The sequence below is a fragment of the Carassius auratus genome, chromosome 11, assembly GCF_003368295.1.
Source record: "Carassius auratus strain Wakin chromosome 11, ASM336829v1, whole genome shotgun sequence".
NCBI classification, from domain to species: domain Eukaryota; kingdom Metazoa; phylum Chordata; class Actinopteri; order Cypriniformes; family Cyprinidae; genus Carassius; species Carassius auratus.
The window spans coordinates 3,994,025-4,011,796 of NC_039253.1; the positions used below are offsets into that span (position 1 = coordinate 3,994,025).

The 17,772-nt window shown below is 41.7% G+C and overlaps 1 protein-coding gene across 2 annotated transcripts; it reads right to left on the minus strand.

Annotated features, from left to right (window-relative positions):
* Positions 1-13,895: 13,895 nt before the first annotated feature.
* Positions 13,896-17,488, minus strand: LOC113110817 (uncharacterized). 2 transcript variants are annotated; one of them, XM_026275018.1, is made up of 2 exons: positions 17,370-17,488; positions 13,896-16,549 (listed from the first exon to the last, which is right to left on the minus strand). In XM_026275018.1, exon 2 carries the CDS (start codon positions 16,290-16,292, stop codon positions 14,943-14,945), a length of 1,350 nt encoding a protein of 449 aa, XP_026130803.1. In that variant the 5' UTR covers positions 16,293-16,549; positions 17,370-17,488; the 3' UTR covers positions 13,896-14,942. The 2 variants fall into 2 exon arrangements, with proteins under 2 accessions (XP_026130803.1, XP_026130804.1); XM_026275019.1 differs by lacking the exon at positions 17,370-17,488 and adding an exon at positions 17,299-17,367 and having other exon boundaries at positions 13,896-16,478.
* Between the last annotated feature and the right edge of the window lie 284 nt (positions 17,489-17,772).

Here is a 17,772-nt window from a genome sequence, read left to right on the forward strand (position 1 = left end):
ATACTTGAATAAATAAAGAAGATTCAATATACAAAGCTATTATATATATAAGGGAACAACAGCGTGTCACTGGGACAGTATCTCAAAGGGACACCTTTGTCCCTTCTTCACTCCTAAAGTATATTATATGCATATTAGTACCTTAGAGTAGTAATGTGTAACCTTAAGGTAGTAATATGTACTTTTTAGGGTCTTTACAAATATTATCCAATCTATCCAGAAGTGCCCTACAGGAGTAACATCATCATCACTAACTAATAATGAGTTTTAGAAGTGAATCTCTATAACTATAAATAATACATGATCAGTAAAAACACTGGAATAAAAGTTTCTAATACAGAAGAACAGCAGTGAAATATCTCACCTCGAACCGTCACTATGACAGGATCAGAATTAGATGATGGTATGGATGAGCTTGGACCAGTTATCGTTGTGGAGTAACAGATAATGTTGAGTGATTCAGGTGATTTTACAGCTGCCCATCTGAGCACTTCAGCACCAGTGAAATCCAGCTCACATGATAAACTGGTTTTCATTTTCTTCTCTTCTCTGTTTATGAAGAATTAACATTTATTCACTGTAACACGTGGATCTGTCTCACAGCTGATCTTCACTGAGCTGGACTCTCTTATGACATCTGGAGATACTTTTACTCTAGGAAATCCTGCAACAAAACAGATCAATCAGCCATATATATATATATATATATATATATATATATATATATATATATATATATATATATATATATATATATATATATATTTTTTTTTATTATTATTATTATTACTTTAAAGGTGTCATGGCATGAGAAATCAAATGTGCCTTGATCCTTTTACAGATACAAAGTCTTTGTAAAACATAATGTTTCATTGCTTAAATGTCTTAAGTTTTATAAAATGAATGTGTCAGAAAAAGGAGACATGCTTCTTATGCCTAGGAACTCAAATTGTTTAATCAGGTTAATGCAGTCAGGTAATGAATTTTCATTACATAGATTGAGTTAAACTAATAAAATAAGTTTTATGTTCAAGTATGTGCAGTATTACTAAAATGTATGGACATACAGTATTTAATCAAAATTAAACAATAGACAATACTTACGGTAAGACAGAACCTCCATCAGGAGCTGAAAAACTATGAAGATTAACAACTCCATTACAGCGAGTGAAAAGAGACTGAATGAGACTCTTACAAAGAGTGAATTAGGAAATGGAGAATCAGACCACAAACTATTAATGGATTGTGTGGTCATTTCTTTGAAGATGAACATTGATCATGAGACATGTACAGCTGTCTTCACTTTAACAGACAACAGATCTGGAGCAAAGAGCAAAGAAGCAAAAGTCGTCTTGTAAAAGTAACATAAATGTGCAAAAACAACTGCACCATTAATATACTTGAAAAAGACTAGATCATAGTATAAAAATTAAGACTGTGGAATACATTAAAAAAGTAAAGCAGTTTAGTTGCTCATTGATCAGACAATTGACAAAGAAAATAATACAACTTAAAGAAGTAAGTCGCTATGCTAAATTTGTGAAATTGTTTATAACATTCTGCAAATTTGTGTACATGAAAATATTACAATGTAAGATTTAAAAAGTATTTAAAAGCTACATGAATTAGATTTAATATTTCTTAAATCTATACCAGTTGCTAGTTTGAGACTGATTCAGCATCACTGAAGACATTTTTATTGAACCAAATGTAATTCCATACAATCAGACCAAGCTCTAAAAACAAAGAGATTATTACTAGTGCACAAACAATTATTATGCCATAATGGTGTTGTCTCGGTGTTTAAAATTGGGCCTCCCATAATTTTCTCAACATTTTTTCCATACATCAAAGCAATCTTCAATAATTGGTTCATAATTTTTCTTAGAATATTTAGAAACCTCTGAAAATGGGAAATCTTTTATTTTATTTTTGGCTCTCTACAGAGGCGGACGCATTTCTCTCCCTCTCCTCCCCTTGCCTTCCCTGTATGCTCTCTCGTCTCGTCTATTGTCTCTGAGAGACTCTCTCTGCACTGCTCTCCAAAATCATAGATTTGATCGACTGGTCTCTCAAAGCAATTGACACCATCTTCTCAATGAATAGCTTGGGTTCGGGGGAACCTGACTGCTCTTCCGGAACGTTAGCAGCTGGCTACACGATGGACGAATGGGAGAGGTGGCGGGTTGTGTGTCTGGCGGCTCTTTCCGTTGAGGACACTGAAGATATCTACCTATTCAGAACCATGATAACAGGTCTTCTGCTGATTGGACTAGGCTTTGCCCTGGGTTATCGAAAAATTAAAAAAACGGGAACAGCTGTCCAAAGCCTCACTAAGGCTGCCCGTCATGATTGAAGCAGTGGGCAGAGGGGTCAGCACTGAGACTGAGACTATTAACCACAATATGGATAACATCACGAAGAAGCTCATGGCTTTGGAAAGGAAATTGGAGAACATGGAGGGATTTGGAGACCAGAATGGACTAAGAGAGTGACCCTGAAATTGGAATGCGGCTACTTGCCCCAAGACCAAAGAATTGGAATCTTATCTTCTTTCAGCTCCCTCTACTAGCATGCCGAGGTCAGTGTTGGAAATAACAACTCTCCCGGAGGAGCACTGCAGTGAGACGCTCTTGCATTCCTTGCCTTGTCCAGCCTGGAGCTGCCCTGTTAATGACGTGAGTTATCTCTCCCTTGCTTTCCCTGAACTGTCTGGAAGAGGAACTATTATCTCACCATTGCCTGACCTGGAGTCAATTATTGAAAAACGTGAGGCTGTCCTTCTTTCGCTGGAAATACCTTCTTTCTCAGAGACGGGGCACCCTCTGGAACCCACGTCCCGATCAGTGGAACCTAAATGTGTGGGTTCTGGACGGGTCACGGAAGGTTTAGGTACCTTGCCACCACAGGTGGTAGCTACCATCACTTCAGCTAGAGCACAATGTATAGTAAAGACCTTTTTTTTTAACAAAGAAAAAATCATGATCATGTATAATAAATCATAAATCACGATGATGTACTCACCTTACTTAATGTCTTAATTAATGTGCGGTCAATCCATGAAGTCATGAATAAAAGACTATGAACTCAGATTATTTCCTTATAATTCATGAGATATTAATGCATGAAGTAATGAATAATTCACACATTAAAGGCAGGGTAGGTAAAAAATGTATAAAAAAACTTTTTTTCCATATTTGTTTAAACTTTATTTATATATCAATACATAATTAAAATGTATGTACTCTGAAAAAGAAAGTATAAAAATCGAGTGTTTGTAGACCTCTCACGACTGTTTTAAAGACAGCTCATTATTTCCATTCACTCCACCCCCTCCCTTCTGGGCTCCTTCCAAAGCCAAGCCCCAAAACACATGAATGCACGACTCCGACCACTGAGCTGGAAGACGCATTATTTACCTGAGACGAGCGGAGGAGCACAGTGCATGTAGTGACATCGTGTCAGAATCACATGTAATAAAAATAACTTTATAATTATGAAGATAAACAAACAAGATGTATTTTAGTACTCCCTATCAAGCTAGCATATTGATATCGGTAAAGTTTAAAATATATATTTTTTGATTCGCTAACGAGCTAGTTGTCTATAAGGCCAAGCTAAAAACAGGTTGCATGATACACGTTTTTCCATTATCATCATTTACACTGTGATGAAGATGAATTTCGTGTAAGATTCATAACGTTGTTCTGCATGTAAGAGTTTCCATGATGAAAGCATTGTCGACTCCGATGAGGACTACACTCCAGAGACAAGTACCGCATCGTCAGCTCGAGGACAGGTCCGGGGTCGAGGGCGAAGCAGAGGAGGTCGTGCAAGAGGCCGTGCAACTAGGGTCCAAGGAAGTAGACGCCGAGGACGGGGTGGTCGAAGTGCAGGGCAAGGAGCACTTGAGTTCCCTCAGTTCTCGCCATCGCTGGAAAGCCACGCCGATATTAACTCGCGTTTTATTTCTTTGTTTATCCAAATACTTTTTGTTCATTGCCTTTTCTTGTACTGTTACTGTCTTCCTTTTTTTTTTGCCTGGTTTGCCTTCACTAACTGCATAGGCTGGTACTGTGAATTTTGCTTGCTGTTTCTCTGCCATTGTTTTGGTATTCCTAGGATCCGTGCCTCTTAAATTTCCTCAAATCAAACGTGCGTGCGCAAGTGGGCAGGTCATGTGTGGCAAAAGGGTGGTTGCCATGGTTGCGAGAGAGTGACAGTCGCCTAAGCCAATCCTATGTTTTGTCCCGAATGGAAATAATGAGCTGTGTTTAATACAGATTAAACGGTCTAGAGTCACTCGATTTTTATACTCTTTTTTATCAGAGTATTTACATTTTAATTATGCATTGATATATATAGAAAGTTTAAACAAATTTGGAAGAAAGTTGTTTATAAATTTCTTACCTACCCTGCCTTTAATTTATGCATTGATTAGTGTTACCAAGTGTTACCAAGTGTTATTTGTTTGACACTTCGCTCATGAAATTTGGATATATAGTATCCATATATTATATATATATATATATATATATATATATATATATATATATATATATATATATATATATATTGTGATGGAGTGAAGAAGCACACAACACAAGGATCAAGGTGAGTTCCCCGAAGGGTGGATTTTATTGACCAACGTGAGGGGAAAATAGCCAACATGAGGGGTTTCCGGTGCTCTGTGCTCTTCCTTCTCTCCCTTTCTCGCTCTCTCTCGGTGCGCAGTGCTGTGTGGGTCCGTGTAGTCCGTGTCTGTCGAGGGCTGGCTGTCACACGCTGCTTTCTTGAGGAGAACAATACAGAAACATTAGCCGAGTGTTTGGAGACATCTCTCACCTCTCTGTTCGTTGGTGGGCTGCAGGTGTGACCGCTCAGCCCGTAACGAGCAGGTGTGCCTGCTCAGTTTCCAGGGCGACTCTGATGAGAGCTCAGGACACGTGTCACACCCCCCAACCACCGAGTCACCCTGGTGTTGGTGTCCTTCGCCCGGGCCATCCACTGTAGAGGGACGTGGCCGTAATCAGGGTGAACTGGTGGCCGAGGAGGTAATAGTGGAGCTCCAGGACTGCCCACTTGACAGCCAGTGCCTTCTCAACAGTCGCATACCGTCGTTCCGCTGAGGTCAGCTTTCGGCTGATATAGATTACCGAGTGTTCCTTACCGTCGAGGACCTGGGAGAGGACGGCTCCCAACCTGGTCTCAGATGCATCCGCTTGCAACAGGAAGGGGCGATTGAAGTCGGGGGTTCTGAGCACGGGCTTGGATGAGAGGGCGGCCTTCACCTGCTGGAACGCACTCTCCATCTCTGGGTTCCACGGGACCTTCTCTGATTGCCTCTTTCTGGTCAGGTCTGTTAGGGAAGAGGCTATGGAGGAGAAGTTAAGGATAAAACAGCGGTAAAATCCCGCCAACCCCAAAAAGGCCCTTAACCTGTGTTTTGGTGGTGGTAACCAGTACAGTACCAGCAGTGGCCACTAGGGGTCAAGCTCGCCGTCTTCGGCTTGGCCTGCTCAGTTAAGGGGACCTGCCAGTAGCCCTTTTGTGAGGTCGAGGGTCGAAATGAACTGGGCCCTTCCCAGCGGTCCAACAGCTCATCAACCCGCGGCATCGGGTAGCTGTCAAACTCCGAGACTTCGTTCAAATGGCGGAAGTCATTACAGAAGCGAAAGGTGCCATCGGACTTCGGAACTATGACGATGGGGCTGGACCAGGGACTGTGTGATGGCTCAATGGTCCCTAACCTCAGCATCTCCTGTACCTCTTCCTCGATGGTGTGTCGCCGAGCCTCCGGAACTTGTTAGAGCTGCTGCCGGATGATCACTCCGGGTGCTGTGTGGATATCGTGCTCAAGTACGTGGGTCCGACCAGGCTGGGGAGAGAACACATCGGTGAACTGACAGACCAGGTGTTGCAGCTCCGACTTTTGGGTGGCCGAGAGGTAGGGGTCCATGTCAACAGCCATGGGAGATAGATGAGTGAGGGCCGCCAGCTGGGGCCCAGTCCCGACCCAGCGCTTCAGGAGATTCACATGGTATATTTGGTCTTCTCTCCAACTTCCGGGCTGCCGAACTAGGTAGGTGACAGTGCTAATCCTTTCCGTGACGGTTTAGGGACCTTGCCAGCTGGCCAAAAAATTGCAGGCGGCGGTGGGGACTTGGACCATGCCGTGGTCTCCTTGCTGAAACTCCTGTGGCTGTGCCGCCCTGTTGTAATGCTGTTGCTTGGCTTGTTGGTCCTTGGCAAGGTGTTTCCAGACGATGGACATGACCCTTTCGATCCTCTCCCGCATCTCCCGAGCATGCTCTATCGTAGAGTGGTGGACGGCTGGCTGTTGTTCCCAGGTTTCTCTGGCGACGTCAAGCAGGCCGCAGGGCTGTCAGCAGAAGAGGAGCTCAAAGGGGGTAAAGCCGGTGGATGCCTGGGATCCCTCCCGGATGCCGAGCAGGACATAGGGCAGCATCTTGTCCAAGTCGCGCTTGTCCTCAGCAGCCACTCGATGCAGCATCTGCTTGAGCGTTTAGGCGAAGCGCTTGACCAGGCCATCTGTTTCTGGGTGATGCACGGTGGTGTGGAGCTGTTTAATTTGGAGGAGTGTCCAATGTGTCATCCTCGTGCTGCTCCCTTGCAAAGGACCCAGCCCCAGTTATCTGCTGGAAGAGGTCAGAGTTATGATTGGACGACTCACCCTCTCTGGGGCTGTACGAGGCCAGCAGCATGGGGCACCCTCGGAGCTTCTTGGTCGTCCAACGCTGTGGGTGGTTCCAGGCTGGGCTGACAGGCTGGCTAGCGGAGACAAACAGTTGGTCAAATCCTGGCCAATCCCTGCCAAGAAGGACCAGAACTGGCAGATCCTTGACAATCCCGACTTCTACCTACCAGGCGCCAGGGGGTGCGGTGATAGTGACGTGCTGTGCTGGTACTTCCCTGGTATCACCATGGATGCAGGTGATGGGCAGTCTGGCTTTGGGTTCAGGCCGTGGAGGAAGGACAGTCGGCCGGACGAGGGTGATCACACTGCCAGAATCGAGGAGGGCGAGGACCGGTCAGCTTTCCACGTGTACAGCACAGCCTGCCAGCCAAGCCTGTCCAGGGGAGTGGGGAGCTTTGGTGGGCATAGGCTCATCCTGTGACCCGGGAACTGCCGGCCTGCTCACTGGTCACCAGGTGCCCTCCGGCGTGCGTTGCTCCTGGACAGCCCTTCAGGGAAAGGGTGGCGCTTGCTCCCCAGCCTCCCGGTGTTGGGTGGTCTCCGCCAACTCGATGGCTTCCATTAGCTCATTGGTGGGGTTCCGCATGCTGGCTGCCTGCTGGAGAGGGCGGGGAAGGGCCCATAGAAGGTGGTCCACTGCTACACGCTCTTCTACCTGGTGCACGGTGGGACCCCCGGCCAGTAGCCAATGTTGGGCGAGGCTTGAGAGGTCAGTGACTTGCACACGGGCCGGCCGCCGTGGGTTGTTGGACCAGTCGTGGAAGAGTTGGGTGGCGCTAATAGGCAATATATGTATTTTGCATTACTGTTCAGTTTCTTGCACAGACCAATCGTTTTGTGTCATTACACATCAATTTATTGTCACAAGTAACAAGGTTTAATTTAGTTTTGTTTGTGTATATATATATTTTTTCTTTGTAGTTTTATTGTATGTTTTAGCTGTGATTCCCATCCATATGCATTATATGACTAACAGACTGCAAAAATCTGTGTTCTACTGAAGAAATAAAATCACCTACATCTTGGATGCCCTGGGGCTAAGCAGATAAACATAACATTTTAATTTTTGCGTGAACCATCCCTTTAAATACACAGGCAAAAATAATCAATACAAAACAGGTGTGGTCTACCCCAATCCCCCCAGATTGAAAATCTAAAGGTTTGTAATAGAAATATAATTAGCACATTTTTAAACAATCAAATTATGCTAATATGGATGATAAAATGGATGAATCACCATCTTATCTGTATTATATAGTCTTAACTATATAAAGGTTTAAAACATACTGGGAAAGTCATTAAAGCCTGTTTTGTTCACAGAATTATTGGGCAAGGTTAAATTCATATTTGTGCATGTGATGTTTGTGTTGTGTAATTGATCAAATTTACATAGAAAGTAAACAAAATAATGTAATATATGCTCTGACTTGTTTTTTTCTTTATATAAGTATTTGTTCATTTATTGTTCATTTAATACATATATCTCTAGATATTGGCAACATTTTACAATTTAATGTCATTTTACAGTGGAGCGGTCCCTAAGTGCATGTGCTTAAAATGGAGAGAATCTTTTATTCTATTAGTGATTGGGTAACTAGTAACATTCTATAGAGATTAACTCAATAATAATGTTTTACGTTTGGATTATGTGCATTTTATTTCTTCAAAATGTTCACTGCTAAATTACTTAGATTTGCTCAACCACTGAGAATTAGTATTGTTGATGACCAATATGCACAGGTGACTGCAGTATGAATGGGTGAAAAAATCTACAGATGGAGGATAATTTCAATGCTTATCATAAAGACAACTAAAATACTAATTATTAAATTATAATCAAATCAATGGTGATATTTACTTCTGGGTTGACATACAAAAATATGTTATCACTGCAGCAATACACGATGGAGGGAAAAGATCTTCATATGACTTCAGAAGAATATTAAGTTGGTTGTTGTCTTTTATGAGATGTTTATGGTCAATTGTTTTGAATTTAGTGTGAAATGTTGCTTTAAGAGATGTGGTAAATGCTATAGTCCACTGAAGACCAGTTTCAGTTTCTGAGAAGCTGTGGTCACCAGTGTTGGGCAAGTTACTTTTAAAAAGTAATTAGTTACAGTTACTAGTTACTTCTTCCAAAAAGTAACTAAATTAGTTACTCAGTTACACATTTTAAAAGTAACTAGTTACTTAAGAAAGTAACTATTGCGTTACTTTCAAGTAAAATTAAATTTTAAATGCTCAAATGTGACCCCACCTCTACCCCTCTTTAAAGGAACTTAAAATACATGTGCATGTTCAATTATTTATGATAAATCTGAATAGTATAATGAAATGGACACTTAATACAATACATTATTAACAGAAACATGAAACATTGTACACACATCTGAAGTGAGACTAGCCTCCAATCAAATGCCATGTATGTAGATATTATGTTTATATAGTGGATCAATGCAAATGTTACCGGTCTCAACAAAGAAGGATGAGATATAGTAACTGTATAAAATGATGAGAGAACACACATTAGTGTCTGCAGCGTTTTGGCGCTTTCTTTTAATGACTTTGCCCTTTTTTTTAAAACCTTTTCAGGTAACAGGTAAGTGTAACTCATTCATAACAGGTCATGCATACAATTTAACTCACAGCATTTAAATGTATGTCCATTAAGTCAGCTAGTGTAATACATTTGACCATTTCTCTTCTATTTTACACTTTTGAGCAACTTTAATAACATCTGGATACAACTTTGTCATGTGTCTTGTCTTGTAACATCACACCGTTTTCACTCAACACTTTAACGTTTCACTTTATCCATTTTATATATATATTAAAGTTCTAAACAAAGAGAAATCAGAATACTTTCTATGAAACAGACAGAATAACTCCGATGAAATAACCAATCAATAATGATTAACAGTCTCCACTAATGTAGATATGTTTTTAAACACTTACTAGTGTATATTTTTAGAGAAAAACATCATTTTGAATTTCACTTTTACACATAACAAAATGGTGTGAGTAAACACAATACAACCCATTATACAGCTCAACCTGGAAAATCTATCAAGATTACACCTGAAATATAGTTGTTGTTGTATAATTGTTTTAAACCTCTTACTTACACATACCATCATCTATAAGCTTCATGAATTTAGACTGTTTACTCATCTGGAGATTGCATCGACGGAATTACAAATAAAATAATCATTTGAACACTCACAATCAATTAAACTGAACAAACAGAGTCTTAAAGCATTTATGAATGTCTCAAGTGTCACAATTGATCGATATTGATCCATACAAACATTTTACATACCTGTATAAAATGATGAGAGAACACACATTAGTGTCTGCAGCGTTTTGGCGCTTTCTTTTAATGACTTTGCCCTTTTGACCCTAACGTCATTCCTCATCACTCTAGTGCAATGCGCCACCTACAGGCCTCAATCAGAATACACTTAATTCTGTGTAGCATTAGAATAACTTTTTAGACTCTTTTAAATACTTGAACTGAAGAAAGAGAAAAAAAAGAATAGTTTTGGGTTACCTATTATTACTCAGTACTTTTATCTTTCACTGTAATATTTTCAGTCCGTCACACTCTCCCTCATTTTTTTTATATGACTCCTGACATCAAAACTAGGTCAGTCTATTTCCTCTCAGTCATTCATCTAACAAGTCCAGATAGGTATCGGTTGCCACCAAGGAACTGCATTAAATACCTGGTAAGTCATTGGACTTCTCGGAATCATGTAAGGCTGTACTGCATTTAAATGACTTTGTCTGTAAGTCGGTTGACCTAATATGTCATAAGTCAGTATTCCTTTTGGCTTTGCTTGTCTGTTTGATCTTCGTAAAGTCTCTTGGTCCCCTTCATCAGCACTCTCACATTGTTCATTTTGCCTTACAGGTAATTCTCGACTTGACGGCAGCAGCTTTTCTGGGCCGTACTCGACAATATCCTCTTCTTCTAGAACTTGCTCCTCGCCTTCTGCTTGATCATCCTGTCTGGTCACTGGTTCTGACAATGGTGTTGCCGAAGGGTAAAACTCTCTCGCAATCGGTCTTAACTGAGATCTCTTTTCAGTCTGGGACCTCTGTAGTAGTTCAACGTGGTCATGATTTCCTGCAGTCACTGGCAAGTAAGGATAGTACCATTGTTCGTCCTCCGAGCCTTCCTCTTCCTGATCCACACTCGACTCTGTGACTTTCCTCTTATTCAGTTGTCTCTTCTTTACCGGTACTTTTAGAGTGTGATCTTCAACAGGTAAATCATTCACTGGGAGTAAAAGGTTTCTGTGTAATACTCGAATTGTCTTTTTACCAGTTTCAGGTTGGATCTTGTACACAGGGCCCTCTTTGATCCTCTCCAATACTTTGTGCACTTCCTCCTCCCAGTAGGGACGAAGCTTGCCTGGCCCTCCTCTCTCAGAAAGGTTCCTTACTAAAACCCGATCACCTGGCTGTAGAGGTACTCCTTTCACTTTCCTGTCATAGTACTTCTTTCCTTTCGCCGATGACTTTTGGCTATTTTCGGATGCAATCTTGTAAGCTTCTTGCATTCTGGATGCCCACTTCTCAGCAAACGTCAGGTGGCTTTGGGTCTCTTTTTCCGGTTTTAGGTTAAACATCAGGTCAATTGGCAACCTGGGGGACCTCCCATACAGTAAAAAGAACGGCGAGTATCCAGTGGCTTCGTGTCTGGTACAATTATACACATGAACCAGATGTGGAAGGTGTTCTTTCCAATCAGCCTTTTTCTCTTCCTCCAGAGTGCGAAGCATTTGCAACAAGGTACGGTTTAGCCTTTCAACTGGGTTACCCTGTGGGTGGTAAGGGGTAGTCCTTGAATGAGAAATCCCTGCCAGTTGTTGCAGTGTCTGGAACAAATTATTTTCGAACTCCCGTCCTTGATCATGGTGGAGTCTCTCTGGATATCCGAAGCGTGGTATGAAATCCTGAAAGATCTTCTCTGCTGCCGTTTTCCCTGATTTATTCTTTGTTGGATATGCCTGTGCAAAGCGCGTGAAATGATCCACCAGGACGAGTATGTATTCATGCCCTCCTCGGCTTGGCTCCAAGTGCAGATAATCAATGGAGACCAATTCGAAGGGTGAACTGGTGGTAATCGAACCCATGGGCGCTCTCTCAGGAATATTTGGACGCTTCCGTTTGATACAGTTGCACTTTTTGATCACATAATCATCAATTTCCTTCTGCATGAAAGGCCAGTAATATCTATCCCGTGCTAAATGGGTTACCTTGTCAGCACCAATGTGACCCATGTTGTCGTGGAGGTTCTTCAAGACCAATGGCTTCAGTTTTTCAGGTAGGACTAGCTGTTTCCGATTACCAGAGTGTCGGTATAGAATTCCTTCCTCCACTACTAGTTTGTTCCACTCCTGAACCAAACGTCTGGTTCCTTTGGTCATGACGTCTTTCTCTTTGCTATTTGGGATCCAGCTGCTTTCCTTAAGCTTGATTGCTTCCCTAATACTTATGTCATCCTGTTGTGAAGCTCTGATATCCTCTTGGGCTATTGGGGATACTATCTGCCCTTTCAACATTTCCTCTTCCCCATCAATTGCTGAGTAAAGAGTCAGTGAAGCCACCCACGGTACCTCCTCTTCAATGACAGCCTTGCTCCCTTGCCAAAGGGCTGACACAACCTCAGATGGCACAGTCTCCGTGTAATCACTCAGGTGGTCTGTGATGTCTACTGGATATCGCGAAAGTGTATCTGCGTCTGCATTCTGTTTACCTGGTCTGTACTTTATATCGAAATGGAAATCTGACAATTCACCGACCCAGCGATGACCCACAGCATTTAATCTGGCGGTACTCAAGACATAAGTCAATGGATTATTGTCCGTGTACACTGTAAATGTTGGGGCATAGTACAAGTAATCCCTGAATTTGTCACAGATCGCCCACTTGAGAGCTAAAAACTCAAGTTTACCTGAATGTAAATGGTAACTGCGCTCTGCTGGAGTCAATGTTCTTGAGCCAAATCCGATAACACGAAGTTTACCGGCTTGTCGCTGGTAAAGTACAGCACCTAAACCCTCATTTGATGCATCGGTGTGCAGCACGAAAGGCAAGTCAAAATCAGGGTATGCCAGAATTGGTGGATTGGTAAGCATCTCTATGAATTTTGACACAATGGCCCGATGTTCAGATGTCCACTGAATAGGAGTTCTCGATGGCATTTGTGCTTTGGTCTCATTCCTCACCTTCTGTTTACTTTGGCTGGTCTTTGCTACTTTCACAACCGACTTTTCCTTGGGGTTCTGCAGGAGCTCATACAGTGGCTTCGCTATTCTTGAGAAATCCTGGATGAAGGATCTGTAGTAACTTAGAAACCCTAATAAAGTTCTAACTTCCCCCACTGTTTTTGGTTCTTTCTTTTTCAATTGCAATACAGCCTCAAGATCCTTCGGGTCAATCTCAATGCCTTCTCCTGACACCATCCGACCAAGGTATCTGACCTGCGTCTTGAAAAGTTCACATTTCTTTGGTCGGAGTTTGATACCATACTCACGCATTCGGCAGAGCACTTGCCTCAGGTCTTCGACATGCTCGTGAAAGGTTTTTGAATAGCAAAGCACATCATCCAGGTAAGGAGAACAGCATTTATCTCTTATTCCCTCTAGAACACTCTCCATACACCTCTGGAAGGCTGCTGGAGCATTAGTTAATCCAAAAGGGATCCGCTTCCACTCATAGAGCCCCCAGGGGGTGCTAAATGCCGTCATCTGCCTTGACTCCTCATCCACAAATCCCTGATGATATGCACTACCCTGGTCAAGAATGGAGAACCATGTGAATCCTCCTAGACTGTCCAGCAAATCTTGTATCCTCGGTAGTGGGTGTCTATCTGGAATCGTCTTCCGGTTCAACTCTCGAAAGTCAACACATAGCCGTAAGCTACTGTCCTTCTTCCGGACACAGACTACTGGTGAGGAGTACGCCGAGGAAGATTTCTTAATCCAGCCACGGTCGAGGAGGTTTTGTACATACTCTTTAACTTCCTTGTATAGGGGTTTTGGAATGGAATTGTAGCATTTCTGAACTGGGGTGTCATCTTTTAAATTAATCTTCAACTTCAGATTTGGGATGCATCCTATATCTCCATCATCATGAGCAAAGACATCAGATTCGCCGTAAAGCATTCGTCTAACTATCTCCTGCTCTGGTTTTGAAAGGTGTTCCAAATCGACAGGTGGGTGCCACTTAATTGCTTTGTTGACGGGTAACTGACTTCCCTTATCTACCTGGCTCAACTGATTTACATGAACCTCCCTTCCCTCCTTGTTGTTTTCTTTTCTAGCACCACCACTTGGAATGAGGGGTAGGACTTCAGATACTGGAGTGATATTACCCAACACTGTCCTTGCAGGGAGGTAAATGTCATGTTGAGTGGAATTCAGGACAGGTATCTTCACTACTTTAGATGCACCATTGGGCACATCAACCACAGCCGGAAATAGTTCAAGGCCATCTTGGACTGGCCATTCTGGAAGTGGTTCGAATGGCATGACTCCCCCTTCAGGCCCACCTCTAATTCTGCATTTGACTTCGCAGAGTTCGCCTCTTCTAACTGTGAGTCCTGTCTTCCCTACTTTTACCACACAACTGTCCCACATTTCCTCTGAATCTGCTAATTGCACAACATCATTGACGATATTGTTAGCTATGCCCTGTCTTACATTCATAGCTTTACTCAGCAAAATGGTTAGATTTTCAGTGCTATTTGGCTGGTCACTGCTTCCTCTGATCAATTCTTCAATGACATTAAAACCCAGAAGTGGATTGTCATTACAGCAGTCGCTTACTAGCATTGGTACCTGAATGGAAAAGGTTCCAGATCCATCACTTTTGAGTTCAAAGAGTACTTCAATCCATCCAACAAATGGAATCACACAGCCATTGGCAGCAGTAATTAGAAGCTGATGGTCAGAAAATAAGTCTTCTATAGGCTTGATAGGCACATTTGGAAGGAACTTTTCTACCCACGTCTTTCCTACCATGCTTACTTGAGCCCCTGTGTCCAACAGCATTTCAGTAAGAACCCCATTTAACCAACACGACAGCATACATTTTCTGCCAATCAGTTGTGCTGCTTGTTTTTTTGGTGACTGACGATTTTTCCAACTTAAATTTTCAGAACGGTGTGTAGGCACATAGTTTACCTTGACATGGGACGGACAGCATGATGTGGTCACTGGTTGTCCCGTACCAGTGACCGCCTCCCGTTTCCCACCTTCGTTCCCTTCTTTAGGCAACCAACTGCTCTGTGTCCTGCCTGGCCGCAGCGGAAGCAATGGCAGCAGTCCTGATTTCCTCGCTGGATGCAGTCGTCACATCTACGCTTGCTTACAGGTTTGTCTGAAACTTCAACATTCATTAATGGTGTGGCAGTTTGGCTTTCAATTGCAGCAGGGTGTCTCATCATCTTTTCAAGGTTTTCAGTGAGAGCAGCAACCTGAGCTGTCAGTTCCATTAAGGCAGTGCGATTTGCTCGAGCTTCTCCTTCCATTCTCTTATGCAATGTGTCATAGCTTTTCTCACTATCCTCTTGGGACTGGGAGGAACTAACAGTCAGAAGTTTGTGTTTATATACAGTGCTAAGACGCTTCTGTCTCTCTGCTTCCTCATTAGCTGATTTAGTAACCAGCTCTAAGATGAAGTCATCAGTCACTGTCAAGTCAGAGATGTGAGGCTTAATGTCCGATCTGATATTACCATTTTTCTCATTTAGCCCCTGATACAGTGTATGAAGGAACACTCCCTGCACCAGTCGTTTGTCATAGTTAAACTCTGATCCATGTTGTGATGCAGAGATAATTTTTTGTTTCAACCCCATTAGTCTATAGACAAACTGCTGTGGAGTTTCTTTATCATGCTGCTTAGCATTGCTAAGCTCCTGAAACAATTCAGTGCTACTTCGTTCTCTCATATGCGACTTTAAGAACCGTTTCAGTTCTGCAACAGTGAGATCATCTTTGTTGGTCAACATATCTTTAAAGTTACCTGGTTTGATCATTCTTAACACTGTGCGTATGATTTCAGATTCAGAGAATTTTTCTTTCAAACCCTCATCAATTTGTTTGCATACACTGTTGTAACTCATATCTGAACTAGCATCTGAAATTACACCACCATGCATTTTGAAATCTCTGCGGGGCAACAAAGCAGTAACATCAGTCAATCTAACCAGCCCAGATACCTGTTCTGTCATTGATGACCCACCACTAACATCTTTACCATTGTTTGCAGTGTCCATGTCTGATTCACTCCCCTTGCTGGATTTTAGTTCATCAATCTTGTCTTTGATGATCAGCAAACGAGACATACCTTCATCTTCAAGCGTTCTAAGCTGATCGCTTTTCATGTAGTCCACGATGAATTCAAAAAGTTCAGGTTCATTGGTACCCGTCACTTTAGGAACCTCCAAGCCCCTTTCATCTTCCAGTGATGAAGCAAGACTATACAGCTGTTCTTCACTCAGCAGATGAAGCTGTTTTTGGATATCCCATTGCAACGCACGAAGAGGAGCTGAAGACGCCATCTTGACTGGAACCCCGAAGACTTGCACTCACAAGGTGAACAAACTCACAGCATTCCTTGTAGCTCAATCCAGAGGGTCACACTGGTCTCCCACGTCATCAGTCTCGAAGCTGATACCAAGATCCTAATGGTTGGACGAGCCCCCAAAATGTTACCGGTCTCAACAAAGAAGGATGAGATATAGTAACTGTATAAAATGATGAGAGAACACACATTAGTGTCTGCAGCGTTTTGGCGCTTTCTTTTAATGACTTTGCCCTTTTTTTTAAAACCTTTTCAGGTAACAGGTAAGTGTAACTCATTCATAACAGGTCATGCATACAATTTAACTCACAGCATTTAAATGTATGTCCATTAAGTCAGCTAGTGTAATACATTTGACCATTTCTCTTCTATTTTACACTTTTGAGCAACTTTAATAACATCTGGATACAACTTTGTCATGTGTCTTGTCTTGTAACATCACACCGTTTTCACTCAACACTTTAACGTTTCACTTTATCCATTTTATATATATATTAAAGTTCTAAACAAAGAGAAATCAGAATACTTTCTATGAAACAGACAGAATAACTCCGATGAAATAACCAATCAATAATGATTAACAGTCTCCACTAATGTAGATATGTTTTTAAACACTTACTAGTGTATATTTTTAGAGAAAAACATCATTTTGAATTTCACTTTTACACATAACAAAATGGTGTGAGTAAACACAATACAACCCATTATACAGCTCAACCTGGAAAATCTATCAAGATTACACCTGAAATATAGTTGTTGTTGTATAATTGTTTTAAACCTCTTACTTACACATACCATCATCTATAAGCTTCATGAATTTAGACTGTTTACTCATCTGGAGATTGCATCGACGGAATTACAAATAAAATAATCATTTGAACACTCACAATCAATTAAACTGAACAAACAGAGTCTTAAAGCATTTATGAATGTCTCAAGTGTCACAATTGATCGATATTGATCCATACAAACATTTTACATACCTGTATAAAATGATGAGAGAACACACATTAGTGTCTGCAGCGTTTTGGCGCTTTCTTTTAATGACTTTGACCTTTTGACCCTAACGTCATTCCTCATCACTCTAGTGCAATGCGCCACCTACAGGCCTCAATCAGAATACACTTAATTCTGTGTAGCATTAGAATAACTTTTTAGACTCTTTTAAATACTTGAACTGAAGAAAAAGAAAAAAAAGAATAGTTTTGGGTTACCTATTATTACTCAGTACTTTTATCTTTCACTGTAATATTTTCAGTCCGTCACACAAATAACACGATAGATTTTTGGGAACTTTTGATATTTCCTTTTATTGTTTCTTTAATTTCTTGAAGGAAAAAGTAATGTATATACTTCTATTTAGAGAAGGCTACTTTTGGATTATTTGGGCTCGTCGCCATACCTGTCTCTCGTTGACTGACTGGCCTGTGTTGTTCCTTGTGTGTCCTGTCCTGTCC